We start from the raw sequence: 23,880 nt of genomic DNA, 5'->3' as shown, positions 1-23,880 counted from the left end.
CAAATTGTGAGACGAGTTGATTCCAGAAGAACCTACACCCTCATGAAATTGTCAAAGCACAAGTTATTTAATCAAGGGTCAAAACTCTGGTAAAATTTTCATAAACGAAATTAAATCGCAATATGCGTATTACCGTCATATAACAAGGCCTTTTGGCAAGCTTCAAGAAATTCGTCCAAAAGTTGTGAGAGGAGGTGATGTCAGAAGGCGAGCACACCTTCATGAAATTGTGAAAGTACAAGGTTGTTAATCAAGGGCCACAACTCTGGTAAAATGCAACCGAATTGAACAAAATAAGAATATGCGTACTACCTACATATAACAAAGCCTTTTGCCAAGTTTTGTGAAATTCCTCCAAAAATTGTGAGAGGAGTTGATTTCAGAAGGAAAACACACTCTCATAAAATTGTCAAAGTATCATTTTGTTAATCGAGAGCTGTAACTCTGGTAAAATGCAACCGAATTGAACAAAATTGAAATATGCGCATTATAGACATATAACAAACAATCCTGCCAAGTTTCATGAAATTCCTCCAAAAATTGTGAGAGGAGTTGATTTCAGAAGGTGAGCACCCTTCCCGGGAAGGACGGACATCACCACAACATAATCCCCTTTTGGGCCTTTCGGCCAGTGAGGGATAAAAATTGGTGAAGAACTAAGAGAGAAGAAGCAATTTACGTGAAATGTGGATGATGCTGGATGGATGACGGACAACACATGATGACATAAGGTCATTGGCCTGTTGGCTGGATTAGCTAATCATAGCTATCTTTTTTTATAGGTTTTAAATTGAGTTGCTATGGCTAGTCTTGCTGGATTGAACTGGCCATTGTAATGAAAGCTCCATATGGGATAAATCCTCACACCTTATATTGAAATCAGCCACAGTATCATGATTGTGGTTTTTAGTCAATAACTAAAAGATATAAAAGAACTGTCATAACGTCTTGTCACAATGTTTCTGGGTAAGCGACCAAATAGAGCGGCCCGCCAATTAATCAGGGTTTGCTTACGGGTTGCACAGACTACTTGACTAGTCAACTAATACATTCACAATTTACTGCTCTGAAGACGTTGGCTACTTGAGAACGTGGGGAAAAAAACAATAGCAGACTGTAAGGAGATTCAGAAAATATTTCAGACTAGAAATTTTCCAGTCAACTATTTAACACGACACTGGGAAAAGTCCTTTTGTTCATTTTCTTTAGCTTTAACAGGCCTTGATATCACTTTACTGGAAAGGTGAACGTTCCATTGAACGTTTCGTTAAAAATCTCAGAGACTTTGCTGTTGAAATAGAATCCATCATTCATCATTAAGCTAGAAGGAGCTTAACCCTTTGGTGACTGACCCCTTGAAAATGGTTCCTCCAGGAACGATGACGTTTCAGTTGTCAAGACAACGGAAAAACTAAAATACAAAAACAGAAAGATACGTCACAATGCTCTTGTGCACAAAACAAAATGCTCTTGTATTTGTATTTTAGTTTTTCCGTTGTCTTGACAACTGAAACGTCATGGTTCCTGGAGGAACCATTTTCAAGGGGTCAGTCACCAAAGGGTTAATTAATGAATCAACAAGTTCAGCTTAGCTGGGAGCATTTTAACCATTGGAATATAATGTCCTTAAATAATGTCATGATACACAGATACCTAAAAATCACAGAAACTGGAAATGTAAATAGTAGCCTGAGTATGCCTGGTAACTGAAGTGCAGTTGGATCAATTCTTTGCTCCACAAATGAAACAAAGCGATGGCCTGAAACACATTTGGCTTTAAGTACGGAAAAAAATGACTAGCCAGCTACTTTTTTGAATTGCAAGTTCGTAAAAAACTTAGTCATGCAATCCACTAGTGTTCATCCGACATCTTGCATGTGCTACTATTTTACTTGTAAACTATTTTCACACACCTCCAAGATCCCAGGTTAGCTAGCTACTAGAGCCCGACTGATAAATTGACGAGCCGGTATGAGCTAATTACCTCACCCGCGATGGAGTAAGCAGAGCAAGGTATTGTAATCAGTGCGGTTTGTTTGTTTGGTTGCCAATAGACAGATGTTTACTATTATGAGCATATAGGAACTCCCATAGGGCCTTTCATTTGGCACCATGACCGTTGACCTTGAAAGGTCAAACTGAAGGTCATGGGTTTTCAAAGGGCTATAACTTTAAAATGGTTCATGATAGACAGATGTTTACCATTATCAGCATATAAGAAGCCCCATATGGGCTTTCAGTTGCCGCCAGGACTTTTGACCTTGAATGACTTTGAAATGTCAAACTCAAGGTCATGGATTTTCATAGGACTATAACCTGACAGCTGTTGACTGAGAAATATTACCATTATCAACATATAGGTATAAAATAAGTGCTGCCGGGTGAGGTTTGTTTGCACCCTGCAACCCCACTGTTGGCAACACACGTTTACAATTCCACAAATCCCAACAATCAGCTGACCCAAGCAGACAAGTATAATAATCAGATTTTTTTTTATACATTTGACTCTTATTGAAACTTTAATATATTTTGTTGAACTTTTGTGCAAAAGTACTCTATATGATAATAAAACAAGTTTATTTTAAAACTGCATTATATCATGCATTATGTCAAAATTCTTTATTTTTGTTCTATGTTTCTGAAAAAAAAAAAAAAGAAAAATATCTGCCAATATACACTCACCAGCCACTTTATCAGGAACTTGTTCCTGAGTCTAAGATTCCTGTTCTTGGCTGCAGGAGTGGAACCCAATATGGTCTTCTGCAATTGCATGCTGAGATGCTTTTCTGCACACCACGGTTGTAAAGAGTTGCTATGAGTTGCTATATCCTTCATGGGAGCTCAAACTACCTCAGATCTGGCCATTTCCCTCTGACCTCTCTTATCAACAAGGCGTTTGTTTCCACCCACAGAACTGTCAGTCACTCATGCAATGTTTTTTTTTGTTTTTCGCACCATTCTGTGTAAACTCTAGAGACTGCTGTGTGTGAAACCCCCAGGAGATCAGCAGTTTCTGAAATACTCAAACCAGTCTGTGGCAGCAGGGGCGTGGTCAAGCATCGGTCTGTGAGCGGAGGGCGGAGTCAGGGAAGGTAAGTGGCAGAATCACTGCACCTGAAGTCTATTAACGTGTGTTTGTGTGTCTTCCCCAGTGACCGCGCCCTATTTAAAGAGAGAGAGAGAGCAGAGGAGGAGAGCTCTCTCCCCAGCCAGATGACCTGTGTGTGTGTGCCCGTGTGTGACTGGGAGACAATTAGATAAGCTGAAAAGCTGAATAAATATTGTTTGTGAACTCAGTTCTGGCCTGCCGTCCTTCTGTGCTCCTCCCACTCATACGAACTGTCACAGTGGTGCTGAAACCCGGGACCGGAGCACAGAAAAGAACAGCCCCACGGAGTCCTCCCCCTTCGCGGACCTGGACCACGCCCCCGCTGCCACACAGTCCATCTGGCTCAAACCAACACCCATGCCACAGTGAAAGAAAGTCACACTTTGAGATCACAATTTTTCCCATTCTGATGTTTGAATGAAGTGAAGATTAACTGAAGCTCTTGATTTGTGTCTGCATGATTTTATGCATTGTGCTGCTGTCAAGGGATCGGCTGATTAGAGAACCGCCTAAAACAGCAGATGGATGGGTGTTCCTAATAAAGTAGCTGGTGAGTATCATTATCAGTCTTAAAAATCCTGTATCGATCAGACTCTACTAGATACCTTGTGTCTGTATCCTTATTCTAGGTCTTCAGTGTGTGTCGGATATTTCCTGCTTTGGCCCACTTCTTGCCTGGATTCATCCAGAGCTCCGTTTGTGCTGTGATTCAGTATTATCATGGTCTAATTCCTACATATATACTATAATGTGCGTACTATACGACTAGATTGCTATATCATATAAACAAAACATGTGAAGGAAAGAAACGATTTCTCTGCTGGACAACTTTTCATACATATAACCACAAAGACGCACATTGTATCTGACTCAATGGTATCCGGTTATTTAGCACAAAAGTCTTTTAGCACAAGTTCTAAAGTATCTTGGCACAACTCTATTTCTTTAGCACAACTCTGGATTATGGTCACAATAATCGAGAAAAAAAAATACTTATCTTGATATAGGAAGGGGTTTATTATGATTGCTTAAGGACTGGAAGCCAGAATTTCTGCTGTTGTGCATGTTATGGATCAGTTGTTGATCCCTGAAACATGGACTGAAAATCTGATTCTTTGGTGTCTTTGGATATTTATAGTTAAGCCATAACAAACCTTGAATTGTGGGCACCTTCATAGATAACTTCAGTTACTTCTGATCATATCACAAGTTCAACTGACTGTCAATAATTACGCGTTTGCCGAATTAATTAACTGGGGGATTATGTCCCTAATATATGGCATAATTTAAGCTTAGCACTTTAATAAAGACAAAACAAACCTGGAAGTTGGCTGTCGCGGTGTACTGTGTCAGGGTACGTGCTGTGTTAAATAATTTGGAGGGAGGATTGGTGACTTACAGTGGTGCTTGAAAGTTTGTGAACCCTTTAGAATTTTCTATATTTCTGCATAAATATGACCTAAAACATCATCAGATTTTCACACAAGTCCTAAAAGTAGATAAAGAGAACCCAGTTAAACAAATGAGACAAAAATATTATACTTGGTCACTTATTTATTGAGGAAAATGATCCAATATTACATATCTGTGAGTGGCAAAAGTATGTGAACCTCGAGGATTAGCAGTTAATTTGAAGGTGAAATTAGAGTCAGGTGTTTTCAATCAATGGGATGACAATCAGGTGTGAGTGGGCACCCTGTTTTATTTAAAGAACAGGGATCTATCAAAGTCTGATCTTCACAACACGTTTGTGGAAGTGTATCATGACACGAACAAAGGAGATTTCTGAGGACCTCAGAAAAAGCGTTGTTGATGCTCATCAGGCTTGAAAAGGTTACAAAAGCATCTCTAAAGAGTTTGGACTCCACCAATCCACAGTCAGACAGATTGTGTACAAATGGAGGATATTCAAGACCATTGTTACCCTCCCCAGGAGTGGTCGACCAACAAAGATCACTCCATGAGCAAGGTGTGTAATAGTCGGCGAGGTCACAAAGGACCCCAAGGTAACTTCTAAGCAACTGAAGACCTCTCTCACATTAACATTAGCCAATGTTCATGAGTCCACCATCAGGAGAACACTGAACAACAATGGTGTGCATGGCAGGGTTGCAAGGAGAAAGCCACTGCTCTCCAAAAAGAACATTGCTGCTCATCTGCAATTTGCTAAAGATCATGTGGACAAGCCAGAAGGCTATTGGAAAATGTTTTGTGGACAAATGAGATCAAAATAGAACTTTTTGGTTTCAATGAGAAGCATTATGTTTGGAGAAAGGAAAGCACTGCATTCCAGCATAAGAACCTTATCCCTTCTGTGAAACATGGTGGTGGTAGTATCATGGTTTGGGCCTGTTTTGCTGCATCTGGGCCAGGACGGCTTGCCAACATTGATGGAACAAGGAATTCTGAATTATACCAGCAAATTCTAAAGGAAAATATCAGGACATCTGTCCATGAACTAAATCTCAAGAGAAGGTGAGTCATGCAGCAAGACAGCAACCCTAAGCATACAAGTCGTTCTACCAAAGAATGGTTAAAGAAGAATAAAGTTAATGTTTTGGAATGACCAAGTCAAAGTCCTGACCTTAATCCAATCGAAATGTTGTGGAAGGACCTGAAGCGAGCAGTTCATGTGAGGAAACCCACCAACATCCCAGAGTTGAAGCTGTTCTGTACGTAGGAACGGGCTAAAATTCCTCCAAGCTGGTGTGCAGGACTGATCAACAGTTACCACAAATGTTTAGTTGTAGTTATTGCTGCACAAGGGGGTCACACCAGATACTGAATGCAAAGGTTCACATACTTTTGCCACTCACAGATATGTAATATTGGATAATTTTCCTCAATAAATAAATGACCAAGTATAATATTTTTATCTCATTTGTTTAACTGGGTTCTCTTTATCTACTTTTAGGACTTGTGTGAAAATCCGATGATGTTTTAGGTCATATTTATGCAGAAATATAGAAAATTCTAAAGGGTTCACAAACTTTCAAGCACCACTGTAGGCTACTATCATACTGTCTCGTACCTTGCCACGTAAGCGGCGTGTGGGTCAAATGCCAAGAAATGAGGCGTATTTTGTCCAAAATTAAAGTCCTGTGACATACACGGCGTAAGTGTGACGTTTCTGTACATTCCTGTGGCGTATCTGGGGTTTGTATGGGGTTCAAGGGACATAAAGTTATGGCGTACTGAGGCATATGCGTGGCGTATGATGCGTTGCCGTGGCATAACCGTTTCGTTGTTTTCGTTGGCGTAGCATTTCATTCTTACGTGTGACATTGCTGCTGCGTACCTGTGGCGTTCACAGGTGGGTATAAAAGGGGGCCCCATGTTGCGTTCGTTGTCATTCGTCACAGTCAAGAAAGCATCATGCCAGCGAAGAAGTCAGGACCCAAGAAGAGCAAGGGAAGAGGGAAGACATCAGCCGCATCCACCCAGAGCCAATTTCATCAGACACGTCAACTAAAGCGTTCGCACGGCGTAATCGGTGTTCGAGCAACGCTCCTACTGTATCAGCTTTCGTTTTTACGGCGTACACGTGACATATGTGTGACATATCAAAGCTGCTACGTATGTGCTACGGATTTTTAAGTGTGAACTTAAAAATACGCCACACCCTGGCGTACAAGGAGATCATGTTACGCATCCTAGAGTATTAGCTACGTAAGCTGGCGATGCTGTGACATTCCTTTCTTACTGCCACGCACAATATCCTGATACGCCGTACATACGCAAAGCTGAAACGCCAATGTATGAACCAAGCATAACATACGGGCTACATCAAACATGGTGGTTTCAAGATGGCGGAGTGGGGAAATATAATCGCTCGTTTTCGATCGGAATCTCGGCAACTTTCATTAAAAAATCCATCAAACATCTTTCAACATGGATTCATAATAAAGATGAAATGTTCTTGGATCTTGTGCTGAAGAACTTAGAGTTGTGCTAAGAGACTTCAGAACTTGTGCTAAAAGACTTTTGTGCTAAATAACCGTAAACCGACTCAACACGTGGATCTCTACAGCCTCGTACAGACTCGACAGCATGCTGATTACTCAAGCAGCACAAGCTTGAGAAGTTGGTGAAGTACTGTATTTTCCATTTGAATATTTTTACATCACAAATGGAACCATCATAGATGTTAAATATGGCAAAGCAGAGATTCACACCAAAACCTTGAATGACATTATGGAGAGATAATGAGTTGAATGTATTGTAGGTAAATGAAATCTAGGTTATACAGTAGCTCACCAATAAGCTACATAAATTCACACACACACAGATATTAGTGTGTAACATTTCATCTTTGTGTACATGAGGTGATTTTTTTTCCACTAATTGTTAGATAAGATGCTTGCTATGACAGATTTGTTGATGCATATACGAGGGTAAATCAAAAAGTTCTAAGACAAATTGAAAAAAATCTTTATTTATGAAAGCAACAAAGCTATTTCTCTACATATCCTCCATTTAAGTCGAAACACTTCTGCAAGCGATGTTTCCATCAGAGAATTCCTTCTTTGTAGAATTCTAGGGGATGTCTTTCACACTTTTTGAAATTATAACATCTGTCTTAGAACTTTTTGACTTACCCTCGTACATGTATACATGCTGTACTTCAAAAATCTGGCGATACAATTTAGCATTTAACAAAGAAATTTAGCAAAGAAATTCTCAGGTACGTATGAACATTTCGGAAAGCTAGGCATCTCCAAACCTTGTGTTAGTGACCAAAAGGTTGTGAGAACTGCCAAGAAGTCACTGTTGGACTCTTGAGCAAATTGCTCTCTCAGCTACATATTTGGTTTGGATGAACTGTTTGTCATTAAGTAGCCAGTTCTAGTCCTGGGGTTCCTCAAAGGGTCTTGATACGCTGGTTAAAAACAATCCATATAATTAGGAGACTGACCCGTGTATGTTGCGTTCATTTTTCATTTTTTTGGAAAAAAAAAATCAATTTCAGTGTAACAATATACCGCATTGTATCATTTAATTTCTTTCTAATTGAGCAATATCCTGTGATCAAGACTGCAGTTATACTCTGATTTGGTGTAGGCACGAACCTACAGGCTAGTCACAGCCACGCCGAAATGCAATATCACCACATGATTACGAGTGTGATATTGCTTTTTGTTCTAAAAACAAGAAAATAATATCGAGTAACTGACATTTCAGACACAATATGTCCGATTATTACACATACAGGACACTTTTTCGGTGGAATAAAAAATGTCTTCTATTCCCTTCTAGTGGGTTTCATTCATCTGGTTTGATAGCATGCAATATTGTTAGCATATCGCTTATCCTACGTGTATTACATCACTCTACCCAAAGGAGAATGAACGTTGAATATGGTTTACGATATTGCATGGCTGTCAAGACAACATGACGTCACACGTGGAAGACGTAAAACTTCCGCGCTAGCGAGCAACTGTGACAATTTGTAAACAAACATGGCCACCAGGTTTGCTTCGGTAGATAAATACAGAAGATTTTGAGAGAATTTTGAAAGAAAAAGACGTGTTGAACACCTGAAAGGAATATGTATATTAATAATAATAATATTGGCTGGCTTTTTTTCGTGGTATATCAGATATATTCTATTCAGCTAGCAGGACATTATCATATCTGATATACCACTCAGTGCCAGCCAATATTATTTAAATGTTCTGGCCTGAGTTTCCCAAAAAAATCGCAGCACAAAGATCATTGTTAAATGGTAGAGCGAGCAGCACAATGAACACTCTCTCTCCTAGTTAAGATGCTCTTAGCATTAAGAGGCTTTGGGGAAACCCACCCCTGTTTAGTTTTGCTCCACTAGTGGAAATACAGTAGATCATGAAGAAGGTGCTTCTGGTGAAATTGGTGTCCCTTCTTTGTTTTCATCTTCATCTGACAAGCTTTCATATTTCACATCAAAAGGTACAGTATATTCCTGGAATATCTTGGAACGCCGTTCTTCCCGTGCCACCCCTCTGCTTGCTGACCTGCACTGGCTACCTGTTGCAGCTTGCATCAAATGTAAGACATTGGTGCTTGCTTACCAGGCTGCCAAGGGGTTAGGGCCAGCATACCTCCAGAGTCTGATCCACTCCTACATGCCGTCCAGATCCCTACGCTCCACTACTACTGATCGCCTGGCCCCTCCTCCTCCTCTCCACTCCTGCCCAACCCGCTCAAGACTACGGTCTGTCCTGGCTCCCTTTTGGTGGAATGACTTTCTCATTGAGGTCAGAACTGCTGACTCCCTGACCACCTTCAAGCGCAGACTGAAGACTCACATCTTCTTCCCTGTCCACTATGTAATCGCATCGAGGTCTAGACCAACCCACACTGTGTACTGTCTAGCCTGGGGTTAGCCATTTGAGTTCTCCATTTAGTTATACTTTATATGGCTGGTTTGTTTCCTTGGCTGAGTATTGAAACTTCAACAGAATATTTCACGAGGTATTGCTGTCACTTGTTCAGTTGGCACTAGAACTTTCGTGTCTAGTAGTTCAGCACTTCATGTACCTGATTTCTGCACTTGTTGCATGTCGCTCTGGATAAGAGCATCTGCTAAATGCCATGTAATGTAATGTAATGTAATAAAACAATAAAAATGTAAACTTAATTATTTAAAAAAAGTAGCTTCTTCATCTTTATATCAAATCAAGAGAGGCTATAGATTTTGTTTTTTTAAATATACTGTGTATGCTTCTCCAGAGCATGCCATTTTTCACAAGCTAATACACTATCATACTCAAGGGCGTTAATACAATTGCATGTGCGCTACCATCATATAAAGACACACACGCTCATGCAATGCTGCATTAAAGTGTACATAATGCCTTATTGTAATGCTTTAAAATGACTATATATCATTAGTAACAACCAAAATGGATTAATAAAGCAGGGGGGGAAATAATATTAATTATTTGTTATTTTATTATCAAGCACAAAACTATCGATAAATCGCGGCATCCGGATCCCGGAAAAAGGCAGCCTTGCCCCAGGGCTAATCTCGCATGACGTCACACGTGGAACCCCGGTTATCTGGGTCATTTCGGTTCATCTGACTCCGAGCTTATTTACTTGCTGAAATTGGATATTGTTGTTGGAATCTTACAAAAATAACGATGTAAAAGTGCTGAGTTGTGTTTGGATGTTCAAATCCATGTACAGCAGGACATTCAGTTCACCAATTTCTGAGAAATGACACTAGTCTAATGCGACACTGGGTGGGGTTTGTACAAAGGAAGCGGGCAGATTTCGTGTCACCTACTAATAATAAATCTGATTCATCAAGTGTTCATCACCACCAGAACGATCACATGGGAATTACTGGAGCAAAAAAGAAACCCATTGATTTAATAATGACATTTGGACAGTTTGTCGATTCCCCTCTTATCGCCCACTTCATATTTTCTTTCAATAATTACACTGAATAAGTAGAAGTTTTAAAGATTATACTTCTGCATTTATTGAGGTCCATGTAAATATTTTCCCAATATTTTGCAGTGGCCAGCTTAGAATAAAAATCCACAAACCAATCTGTTTCCAGTCCTCTCTGGCTGGTGGTGCGCTATCGGTGGTGAGCGGGACTGTCGTGAACTGAATGAACTGGCATCTGTTTCTCGTCTTGGGGACTTGAAAAGATAACCATTTACAACGGAATATCCTTGATAATCATCTGCTCCTTCATCCGACATACAAGAATCGGAATCACTATCAGAATTCTCTCCAAAACGTGATTCCATATTGAGACTGGTCTAACCACTGCTGCGCACGGGAACGGAATTAATACTTGGATTGTTACACGTCTGACGTCACACACCCCTTCAGGATCTTCCAGTTCAGTCTCAGGAGATTCCGTGAAAATCGGCTGATTTTATTGATTTTCCATCAATTTATGGCCTTTTGGATCAGCTATGGTTCGAAAACACATGGTCAATCAACATAATGATTGTTGGTTTGTACAAGGAAAAAAGTGTGGTTCAGGGACATTACATTCGCTTTAAGACAACATTTCCTGTCTGTTTAAATCCAGGTGAAAGACACATTCAAAACCACATTTGAACTCCAGAGAGCTGGGTGAATTCAGACACGCCCTCTTGAAAGTCACACTCGGGTTGCCAGGTTATGCCAAATAGCTTGAGTTGTGAAACATAGTTGCATTTCGAAACTTTTTGAGCTATTTTCAATCTATGTGTGCAGGTTTTTTAATTGTATTTGGCTGTAAATTTTGCAGAGACCTGGCAACCCTGCACACCAGCAAAAGCTTAGTCATAGAGCTCATGCTTATTTAGTAATGTTGATTTTTTTTTTTTACATTTTAACATACAGATTTTGTTTCATAATGATGAATGCAGCATACACGGACCACAACTACACCAAAATTCTGATTTCCATCACCCTCTGGAACACAATCACAATTTTTTGTCCCAGGTTTCATATCTCAAATCTGATTTTATTGCATCTTGGGCAACTCCAGGCTTGAGGAACCCTGATGTTCTACCAGGTAGGAGGACGACAGGTAGGTAAAGACAGACACGGGTGTGGAAAGCTCTACCTGAGTTCCATCTGCTGATGATGAACAGGCTGACTGTGTCTTGTTCGAGGTAAGGTGAGAAAATGACTGCGGTAGGATTGAGAGAACAGAGAGGAGAGGAGGAAAGGATGAGGAGAGATGGAAACTGGAGGTAGAGATGTGGAAAACGGGACAGAGTGGTCCAGTCGAAGAGAGATGGCTAACTGGCTCTCGAATCCCCCAAATGACAACATTAAGAGAGAGACGGATTCACATCACTCCATTACTGCAGAGCTAATGCAATATAATGCATTATAGCTGAGTTATAATACATTTAGTGTATATATATATATATAGAGAGAGAGAGAGAGAGATAGATGCAAATCCATTTCGATGGCAGAATTAATCACTGAACATTACAGTCGAGTTGTTCTTTCCTTTGAAAATGCAGTTATACTTCGGTGATTAAAAACAAATTTCACAAAGAAACAATAATACAAAAATATATGAGCACATTTTGCTCCCTGAGACAGATTATAAATGCACCCTCAAGGAGCTCATTATGAATTTTCAACGTACGCCACTAGGTCTTCGAACTAAATGCAGAAAGTACAGTCTTGAAGGTGAAAAAAAATGGTAGGAAATAAATTTATTCAGAAAGCACAGAAAACCTGATCGTTAACAAAATATATAACTCAATATTAATGTGAAGTAATTACATTTACAAATGTTTACACTCTCTTCAGTACCTTCCTGGTTCCCTGGTGAAAAAAAAAAAGTGTGCTAAATTGCTGTGGTGGTACCTTTAAGAGTATCTTTTTGTATCTTGAATATTTTTGAATCTTTAAAACATATATTTCACTTATAGATTTAGTGTACATTTAAAAAAAGAATGTTATGTATATACAGTTGTGGTCAGAAGTTTACATACAGTGACATGAATGTCATCCTGGATATGAATGTCATGGCAATATTGGGCTTTCAATAATTTCTCTGAACTGTTCGTTTTCTGTGGCAAAATGCTTGTACAACATATTTCTTTAATAGTAAAAGAAACCCATGAATTTGGTGCAGAAGTTTTAATTTATTTTGGGTTTTCTGAAATCAACATAGGGTCAAAATTATACATACAAGGTCAAAAATTTACATACGCTCGCGTAGATTATTAATTCGCAGGTCCTGAAACTTCCAAAATGTCTCTTATCTTGCCAAGGCCGAAGTCTCTTAACTTCCTGTTAGTGATCATGATTGACTACAGCTGGTAGCTTCTCTGTGCCTTCATAAAAAGGGTTTGTTTACAGCACTCATTGGATTGACTAACACACAGTAAAATGGGAAAGTCCAAGGAGCTCAGTGCAGATCTGAGAAAGAGGATTGCAGATGTACACAACTCAGGGATGTCTCTTAGAGCCATTTCTAAACAACTGCAGATCCCAAGGTCAGTTCAAACAATTGTCTGTAAGTTACTGGGAGGTATAGTCGCTTTGCTTCAAGAAAACCCAAACTGTCACCCTCAGCTGAAAGGAAATTGGTTTGGATGGCTAGGAACAACCCAGGAACCACCATGGCACAGCCCTGCCATGAACTGGAAGCTGATGGATCACTGTCTACAGTTCAGAGAATTTTATATCACCATGGACTAAGAGGCTGCTATCCAAGAAATAACCCCCGCTCCAAAATTGACACCTTGAAGCTTAACTAAAGTTTGCAACTGACCACATGGACAAAGAAAAAGCCTTCTGGAGGATAGCTGTATGGTCAGATGAAACAAAGATTGAGTTGTTTGGCCACAATGACCAGCTTGTGGTGGTGGTAGGATCATCATGCTCTGGGGCTGTTTTGCTGCCAGTAGAACTGGTTCATTGCACAAAGTGGAAGGAATAATGAAGGAGGACTACCTCAGAATTCTTCAGCATAACCTCAAACCATTGGAAACTTGAACACGGGTTGGGAGTCACAACAGGACAATGAACCCAAACATGCATCAGAGCTGGTTGTGGAGGATAAAGCAGGCTAACATTAAGCTTAAAACAAGTCCTGACTTCAACCCTATTGAAAATAAACAGACCATGCTTATAAGTCGAGTCCATGCCAAGAAAAAAAAACAAATTTAATTGAACTCTACCAATTCTACCATGAAGAGTCATGAAATATCCAACCAGAATTCTGCCAGAAGCTTGTTCATGGTAAACAAAAAATGTTTGGTCAAGGTGACTCTTACAAAGAGACATTTTACACAAATATTAGATGTGCTGTATGTAAATTTTTGACCAGGTATGTATACTTTTGACCCTCTGTTGATATCAGAAAACCCAAAGAAAATTGTGCACCAAATTCTAGTGTTTTTTTTTAAAGATGTATGCTGTACAATCATTCTGCCACAGAAAAAGAACAGTTCAGAGAAAATCACTGAAAGCCCAAATATTGCCATGACATTCATATCCAAGATGACTCATGTCATTGTATGTAAACTTCTGACCACAACTGTAACTGGACTGTAATTGCCTTGAAGAGCTTTAAGAGCACTTTTGTAAGTTAGAAATAGAAAATTTAATCAAATTACAAAAGGTGTACTCTTCATGGTACCACCCTAGCAACAAGGAAAACATAGTGCAGTGTATCACTAAAGCCTTAGCCGGTGTCTGAAAATGCATACTTCCATACTATTCGTATGCAAACAGAAGTATGTAGGCTGTCCGAATACTCAGTAGGTAATGAATAGGAGTTGAAAGGCACCTGGATGATCTACTACATCTGTAATATGCAAACAGATCACATCACGCTACACTACACTATGGGGACTCTGAATAACCAAAGAAGAATTCCCTCAGAAAAAAAAATAGAAAGACGAAGGCTGTCTGAAGCCAATCCAGTTGTTGCAGCGGTGTACAAATGTGTCAGGAATTGTTTAAACATTCTTGCAACTGCAGAAATAAATAAAGGATATTAAATATGTATAGAGGTTACGCGAAGATATGAAGTTTATCTTCGAGTGGTGAACATATTCACGAGAGAGTGAAGCGAAGACTGATGGGTCCGTCTCAGAAACTGGTCTCTCATTTGGGACATTATGGTAAAAAAATACATTCTCTAATTTTACTAGTTTTTTGCATTTACCTAACACTCAATGTTTCTTTTGTCATGTTGAATAAGAATAAAGATAGTATCTTGCTTTATCTGGCCTCCACTGTGGAAAGTTTTTTTGATTACAATTCAAATGCTTTTGTAAAATTGATTTACAAATAAAATAACTCCATCATGAAGAATTAAAGCCCCTCCTTCACAGATGAGTGAAAATATTGAATAAATTTCCTCTTTTTGATTGCTTGGGTTAAAAATGCCAAGTTATGATGACTGAATTGATTACTCACTTAAATATGAATAATATGATGCGTTTTGGGTATTTGATATGGCGAAATAGGACACAATGGAAAAATCAAGAACACACCGGAAAGATGAGAATAACGGCGCTGGTAAAAGAACAGCGACTGTACCGGCTGAAGGTCGCGCGGGTCTCTGCTGCGGCGCGCGAGCAACAGGACATCACTACCGCACCGGACGGAGCGCGAGGCGGGGGCGGGGCAAAATGACTGGTCGTAGATTCTATCAAAAATTCGATCTAAATTGACCATGGTTGCAAAATATTGGCCAAAAATACACAAACACTACGAAATATGAAAGTAAGATGAAAAAGAAACATTCTATTGCCTTATACTGCAAGACTAAAACAAAATAAAACTGTCAAAACTCACCTTTTCAGTGATAACGTCCGAACAGATCACCCGCGTAACAGAAAGACCGCAAATGGAAGCACGATCAACTTCTAACTGTTGGAGTGGAAAATTCCATTCTACACATGCAAATTGTTAATGTATGTCCTTCCCCGCACACAAATAACACGCTACGGTAAAAAAATAGACCACAACAGCTTTTCTGCTGTGCATGCACAGAATCATCTCTTCGTCTGCTGTGAAAGAGAAAGACGAGGCTAATCCAGTGCTACTGCTAGGATTAGCTACGCTATCATTAAGCACAATATAAATAAACTGAAAACTGAAACTAAAGACGCATTGAATACCCGAAAGGCTACCAAAACTTCATTAGATATTCTTCACGCATATTTACAAGAAAAAAACATACCAACGGACATCGAAAAACTGGAAAAGAGACACATCGGAGATGTAAAACTTCCATGCTAGCGACTGACTGTGACAACATGACAACAGCTGTAGGTCACTTCACTGCCGCGCTAACAGCGCCAATTCATGGGTAAGCTAGCATTGGCCTTCTAGCATGCTGATATACTGATATGAAGAGAGTGTGTATGTATAATAATAATAATAATAATAATAATGGCTGGCGTTTTCTTGTGGTATATCAGATATATTCCATTCAGCTACTAGTCTTCGACTCGTTCAATATCATGCTAGCTGAATGGAATATACCTGATAGACCACTCAATGCCAGCCAATATTATTTAAATATGTCACTCAGATCTGCGATGTAGTTTGTCTAAAAAATGTGAGTTTTTCAACACGAGAAGAAAAACTTCATATCTTCAAGCCAACATGTGATTTTCTTTTTATTATATCGACGCATTCCCAAACAAAAAGTACCCAAATTTATCAAAACAATTAATCGATTTCCTCACGAGTGAGATATAGAGATTTATGTCACGGTTTTGGATCTCCATGTCCCGGATGTAACGTGTATGAAAAATACGAATGGTGTATATATTTAATTTTGTGGCGTACGTGGGTATACATTATCTGTGAACATCCAGGTCAAAGGATGTAAGATGACGGCAAAGTACGTGTAAATTGTGTCCTTACTATTCGCTCGCATACTCATAAAAGCTACTACAGTTACGATTGAGTCATAGGCACTTCACCATCAGTAGTACATACTGAGAATTCGGATGCAACCTTACTCTAATTAAAAACTAATTACAAAGTACAACAGCAGTTGTTGACTTAAGGTCTTCAACTGGGTACATTTTAAAGATGCACAAAGGTATGAAAGAAAAATATATAGTATAACAGGAGTGTGGAAATCAGCATGCTAGCAAACGCTTCTGAAACCCACCCCGCTGCACTATGCACATCAGCCGAGGTGAGGTCTAGCTGTTAGTAGTAGGAACAACATTTGTAGACAGATTAATCCACTTGAAAAGACAAAACTGAGCAAAATACAGTGCAGCTAACTCTTCTGCTAACATTTAAATATAAAACAGAAGACATTAGCCAGACTCGGATAATATCAATTTACATGTGATGCAAAATCTGAAGGCCACATGTCATAGCCTAAGTATGAGTCAAAGACTCATTGCTGGTTTGTTCCACACAGCTTGCCAACTGTGTTAAATAACATTAGCTAATACTTTAAGCCTCATAATTACATTTCCATGTGACCAAAACATGGTCATGCTAATGAATATCTGATTTGTCCCACCCTGTAAGGGTATAGAGATGCACCCTTGAAGGTACTACCCCAGAAATGCTTACTTTCTTATTTTCTTGCAGTTTAAGACAGCTTTGGCACCAACAAAAATATCAGTACAAGCACACAAATGTTTAGACATTTGAAATGGTAGCAAAGGATAAGCAGATCATTTTGAAGACAGTGTAGCAATGCATCATCCTGCATTTAGGAGTAGATTATCCTTATTATTATTATTATTTATACCCAAATATGCAACAGCAACAACAAATGAAGGCTAAAGTAATTGCTTGACTTAAACAGTGTCCACACCAGAGTTAGCAAATGTTAGCATTTTGCGGTGAATGAAAAAAAGAAGTTACCATACCTCTGAGGAGGGGGGACGCTGGGTGAGCGTGAACGTGCCCGGTTAATGTCCACCGATCGTGAGCAGTGATTGGATGAGAGGACCTGCTCGGGCACAGACAGGGTAGAGCTTTGGAGGTCACGGCCATTTTGTCTGTAGTCTGTTGTGAGAATATGGGATAAAGTGTCAGTGATTAAGCAGCCAGGGTTAAAGGATAAATACATTTATTTCATCACAAATACCAACATCTGATACCACGCATTATATCGTGACCTAAATACATTGTCACACTAATGGATAGACGACAAACTGATGGTGGTCTGGCTGTATTTTGAAAATAATGTAAAAACAAAGCAGACTGCAAACTGTTCTCTGTGAAAATTTCAAGAGTACACTCTCTTGAGAGAATGTGCCCCCAGTATAAGGGACCTCATAAAAAATCAGCAAAAAACATAAAACTCAGCACAAGGAGCTCATTCCTTGCAACAGATGCTGGCTCGGCAAGAAAAAAAGAATGTCTATAGACAAGGCTAGGTCAGTAAAAATAAGAGCTCTTAGCCAGTTTGTTGCTCTGGACAATCAGCCAATCATCAATTGGTGATTGATAATGCAAAACAAAACATGAAAACACAAGAGCGCTCTGAGAGCACAATATCCCCCGCTGACAACTGTGCCATAACTCTGGTAAAATGGAACCGAATTGAACGAAATTGAAATAAGCGTATTACCGACATATAACAAAGAATCCTGCCAAGTTTGGTGAAATTCCTCCAAAAATTGTGAGAGGAGTTGATTTCAGAAGGAAAACACACTCTCATGAAATTGTCAAAGTATAATTTTGTTAATCAAGGGCTGTAACTCTGGTAAAATGTGACCCAGTTTAACGAAATTGCAATATGCGTATTACTGATATATAAAAAAGAATCCTGCCAAGTTTCATGAAATTCCTCCAAAAATTGTGAGAGGAGTTGATTTCGGAAGGTGAGTACCCTTCCCAGGATGGACAAGATGAATAGACATTGCCACAACCTAATCCCCCTTTGGGCCTTTTGGCCAGCAGGTGATAAAAATAGTGAAAGAGGTTGATTTCAGGAGGAAAACACTCTCGTGAAATTGTCAAAGTATAATTTTGTTAATCAAAGGCTGTAACTCTGGTAAAATGTGACTGAATTTAACGAAATTACAATATGCGTATTACCGACATATAACAATGCATTTCGCCAAGTTTGGCGAAATTCCTCCAAAAATTGTGAGAGGAGTTGATGTCAGAAGGCGAGCACACCTTCATGAAATTGTGAAAGTACAAGGTTGTTAATCAAGGGCCACAACTCTGGTAAAATGGGACCGAATTGAACAAAATAACAATATGCGTACTACTGACATACTGTATAACAGTGCATTTTGCCAAGTTTGGTGAAATTCCTCCAAAAATTGTGAGAGAAGTTGATTTCAGAAGGAAAACACACTCTCATGAAATTGTCAAAGTATCATTTTGTTAATCAAGAGCTGTAACTGGTAAAATGTAACCGAATTGAACGAAACTGTAATATGCGTATTACCGACATATAACAAAGAATCCTGCCAAGGTTCGTGAAATTTCTCCAAAAATTGTGAGAGGAGTTGATTTCAGAAGCTTCCCGGGATGAACGGACGGGTGGACATCGCCACAATATAATCCCCCTTCGGGCCATTCGGCCAGCAGGGGATAAAAAAACATACTTTACTTTTAACCCTTTGATGCAAAACATATGCACACCCCTTCTAATGCACAACATGGGTCAAAAATGACCCGCATTCATTTTCCAGGTTATTTCATGCTGACTGAGTTTTTCTTTGCTCTATCTTTTGAAATCAATTTATGATTGAATATTCCAAGTATTCTTTAAATATCTTGTTTTTAATTACCACAAATCATTAATTTAATTTTTTCTTTCCTACTTTATGAACAAAAATACATTTTATATTACTACACATGGGTCATCTAAGTGTGATTTAAAATTAAATGTCTTAATACTATAATAATAATAATAATTTGTTTCAAGTAATTACTTTAGCAGTGAATGGGGCCAGTTATTTATTTATTAACTATGTAGTTAGCTAAGCCAACTACAATAAAATTAGCTAACTAAAGTAGAATATGTCAACAGCTAGGTAGCTAATAGTACTGTAATTACTTGTAGCTTTCTGACAAGTAATCTACTCACTCTCAAGGTAACCTAAACATAATCAATTTTTTTCTAAGGTAATGTTAGAACAATTGAAAAACATTACTTCCATGTATTAGATGGGCAAAGGGCGCTGTGCTGAGCTGTGAAATGTCTGACACAAGCACAATTCACAGTTCCCACCAAACGCTGGAGTAAATGCATGCGGGTCGGTTCTGACCCATGTGTGTAAACTCGATGTAGAATTACAAAAGCTGTGCTTGTTCATAACTTAAGAAAGGAAAAATAAAAATGATGATTTGTGCTCAACAAAAACAAGATATTCACTGCATATTTGGAAAAGTAAATGACAAAATGAATTTATTTCAAAAGTATATCATAGAAACACTCAGCCATACATGAAATAACCTGGAAAATGAATGCAGGTCATTTTTGACCCATGTTGTGCATTAGAAGGGTAGTGATACAAAAAGGGTTTTTATTCAAAAAGTAAGAAAGGAAAAAATAAAATAAGGATGTATGATGGTATTCCTCAATTAACTTGTTTTTGATCATCATACATCCTTATTTTATTTTTTCCCTTTCTTACACTGTAAAAAAAGAATAGTTGAGAATACTTGAAATTTCAAGGCAACAGTCTGCATTAAGAATTTTATGTTTTGCCAACGATGTGCCCATGATAATCCAAACTATGATAAAACTGTTATCTTTATTAAGAATTCTTAATTAAGTCAATTTTCAATTCCTCATTCTGCCAACATAGATTTCTCTTTTTGCTGAACAGTGGCATTCACAGTAGTACAAAAAGGCAATTGAGGTTATCAGACTTTTTGGGGGGGCTTTTTTCACCTTTATTTGGATAGGACAGTGTAGAGACAGGAAATGAGCGGGAGAGAGGGACGGGGAGGGATCGGGAAATGACCTCGGGTCGGAATCTAACCCGGGTCCCCAGGTTTATGGTATGGCGCCTTATCCACCTGAGCCACGACGCCATACCCACGATGCGGGTTTTAAAAACTTTATTTCAATATTGAAGTTTTGTAATTGTGTAGAACAATGAAAAAAGGCATGTATAGTTTAATGATAAATTGTCGTGGCTCAGGTGGATAAGGCGCCATACTATAAATCTGGGGACCTGGGTTCGGTTCCGACCTGAGGTCATTTCCTGATCCCTCCCCGTCTCCCGCTCATTTCCTGTCTCTATGCTGTCCTATCCAAATAGAGGTGAAAAAAGCCCCCAAAAAATCTAAAAAAAAATATTGTGATAACCTCAATTGCCTTTTTGCACTACTGTGAATGCCACTGTTCAGCAAAAAGAGAAATCTATGTTGGCAGAATGAGGAATTGAAAATTGACTTAATTAAGAATTCTTAATAAAGATAACAGTTTTATCATAGTTTGGATTATCATGGGCACATCGTTGGCAAAACATAAAATTCTTAATGCAGACTGTGTTAGGACTAGGACTGTTTTGGCCTCTAGAGGCCGCTGTTATTTCCTTTTCATGTCGTGTTTATTTTGGCCTCTAGAGGCCGCCACTGTTCCTGTGTCTTGTGTTTGTGTTAATTGCCTAATTATCTTCACCTGTGTCCTTAATTAGTTTGTGTATTTATACCCCTGAGTTCAGTCCTCTTGTCACGGAGTTTTTGTGCTGTTATGTTTATCTCCAGTTTCCTTTGTACTGTGTTTTTTGATCTTCTTAGCTTTTGAATTTTTGCACTTTGCTTTTCTTTTGGATTATACTCTTTGGTTTTTTTTTGTCTTTTGTTTTGCCCTGTATATAGTGTATATAGTTTAAATAAACCTTTTGATTCTTTTTCTACTTCCGCCTCACGCCTCTGCATTTGAGTCATCCCCCTGGTGGCCTAGTGGGGGTTTGCTGGATTATCACACCAACGAACCAGGTTCGAATCCCAGCAAAACCCTAACAGAAAGACTCCGTCATGACCGACTCAGCAGAGGCTGCTTCAACTGTCTACCCGGCCAACCTTCAGGGAATTATGGCAGCTTTGACACGCTTCGGAGCGACCATGGACGCTCATGGACGTACGCTCACCAGCCAACGTGAGGCCCTCGCTCGCCACGAGGAACTGCTTCAGCAAATTGGGAAAACCCTGGCACAGCTGACATCTCTGCCTGCATCTCCTGCTCCTGATCCAGTTCCTGCTCCTGATCCAGCTCCCACTCCTGCTCCAGTGCCTCCTGCAATGCTGCCTTCTTCACCTCGTGAACCCAGCCTTCCTGCACCACAGAGGTATGACGGCAAGCACAGTGAGTGCCGAGAGTTCCTTACCCAGTGTCAACTCACCTTTGAGCTTCAGCCTACCACCTACACTACGGATCGCCGCAAGATTGCCTTTGTGATCACCTTATTAGCTGGTAAGGCGCGAGCCTGGGCTACTGCTATCTGGCAAAGACAGGGACCTGAGTGCTTTGATTTCCAGCTGTTTTCTGAAGAGATGCTTCGGGTCTTCGATCAGGCAGACATCAGTACCGACGCAGCCCGAAAGCTCATGTCCATCCGGCAAGGAGGAAGCGTCGCAGATTACGCCATCTCGTTCCGAACACTCGCAGCAGTAAGTGGATGGAACGAGACTGCCCTGGTGTCAGCCTTCCACCATGGTCTGTCTGACCCCATCAAGGACGGTCTGGCCTCTATTGGATGCCCAAGTGACCTCGAAACCCTCATCTCGCATGCTATTCGTCTGGACAACAGGATGAGAGAACGCCACCAAGCCTTGAGCCCCCCCAGCCTCCCTACCTCTACCTGGAGACCGTCTACCTCCTTCAGTGACTGTCCAGAACCCATGCAAGTGGGTCGTACTCGCCTCTCCGCATCTGAGAGGGAGCGCAGAAGGAGGGACAAGTGCTGCATCTACTGTGGCAAGCCTGGTCACTTCCGAGCATCATGTCCCGAACTCTTGGGAAAAGGACCGCCCCGTCCAGCCGAGGGAGGGTTGTGACGGGGCCTACCCTCTCTCCCGGACTCCCTGGCCAAGGAATCTACATCCCGGTCTCCATCTCCTGGGGTGAGTCTGTCCACTCTTGTCAAGCTTTGATAGACTCAGGGGCGGCTGGGAACTTTATGGATATTCACTTCGCCCAAAGCATCAATATTCCGACTGCACCTCTTGAAGTCCCACTGTCTGTGTCTGCCCTCGATGGCCAAGCGTTAGGTGATGGAAGAGTCACCCAAGTTACTTCTCCAGTTTTCCTCCAGTCTCAAGGTCACAAGGAAGAAATATCCCTGCACCTGATTCCTTCACCTGAGTTCCCAGTTATTCTAGGCCTTCCTTGGCTTACTCGCCACAACCCTCGCATAGACTGGGTAACAAGCCAGGTTGTGGAATGGGGCCCTGCATGCCATGCCTCTTGTCTGCTCTCTAGCTCTCCTGTGTCTCCTGCCGAGCCCCCTGATCTCACCGAGTTATCTCAAGTTCCCACAGAGTACTGGGATCTCAAGGAGGTATTCAGCAAGAGCAGGGCCGCCGTTCTTCCTCCGCACCGGGCCTACGACTGTGCCATCGACTTGCTCCCTGGGACTACCCCTCCTCGTGGCAGACTGTTTTCACTCTCTCAGCCAGAACGCAAGGCCATGGAGGAATACCTCAAAGATGCCCTGGTCTCTGGGTTTATTCGACCCTCCACTTCACCTGCTGGAGCCGGCTTCTTCTTTGTCGGCAAGAAGGATGGGGGGCTCCGACCATGTATTGATTACAGGGGCCTGAATAAGATCACTGTGCGCAACCGATATCCCCTTCCGCTGATGTCCACAGCTTTCGACCTGCTCCAAGGCGCCACCGTCTTCACCAAGTTGGACCTACGGAACGCATACCACCTCATCCGTATCCGACAGGGAGACGAGTGGAAGACTGCCTTTAACACCCCGTCTGGGCACTACGAATACCAGGTGATGCCCTTCGGACTCACCAACGCACCAGCTGTTTTTCAGGCCCTAATCAACGACGTCTTAAGGGACATGATTAACCTATACGTTTTTGTCTACCTCGACGACATCCTTATCTTTTCCAAGACCGTGCAGGAGCACCGCCACCATGTCCGCCAGGTTCTCCAGAGGCTGCTACAGAACAATCTGTTCGCCAAGGCCCAGAAATGCGAATTTCATGTTCCCGAGGTCTCCTTTCTGGGATTTATTGTACGGACAGGCCAACTCCAAATGGACCCTGCCAAGACCCTGGCCGTCCGGGATTGGCCTACTCCCAAGTCCGTTAAGGAGGTTCAGTGGTTCTTAGGATTCGCTAACTTCTACCGCAAGTTCATCAGGAACTTCAGTTCTGTGGCAGCA

General features: G+C 40.6%; 1 protein-coding gene across 1 annotated transcript in view; it reads right to left on the bottom strand.

Annotated features, from left to right (window-relative positions):
• The window catches only part of rims2a (regulating synaptic membrane exocytosis 2a), a 454,274-nt gene that overhangs the window by 162,409 nt on the left and 267,985 nt on the right, over positions 1–23,880 (bottom strand). Inside the window, exon 19 of the mRNA XM_060900221.1 lies at positions 17,431–17,569. Within this exon, the coding sequence (XP_060756204.1) occupies positions 17,431–17,569 (139 nt within the window). The remainder of the gene's footprint in view (positions 1–17,430; positions 17,570–23,880) is intronic.

This window comes from Neoarius graeffei, chromosome 19 (assembly GCF_027579695.1).
Source record: "Neoarius graeffei isolate fNeoGra1 chromosome 19, fNeoGra1.pri, whole genome shotgun sequence".
In the NCBI taxonomy this organism is placed as follows: Eukaryota; Metazoa; Chordata; class Actinopteri; order Siluriformes; family Ariidae; genus Neoarius; species Neoarius graeffei.
The sequence above is the reverse complement of the archived record's forward strand: the minus strand, read 5'-3'. Positions and strand labels throughout refer to the sequence as shown.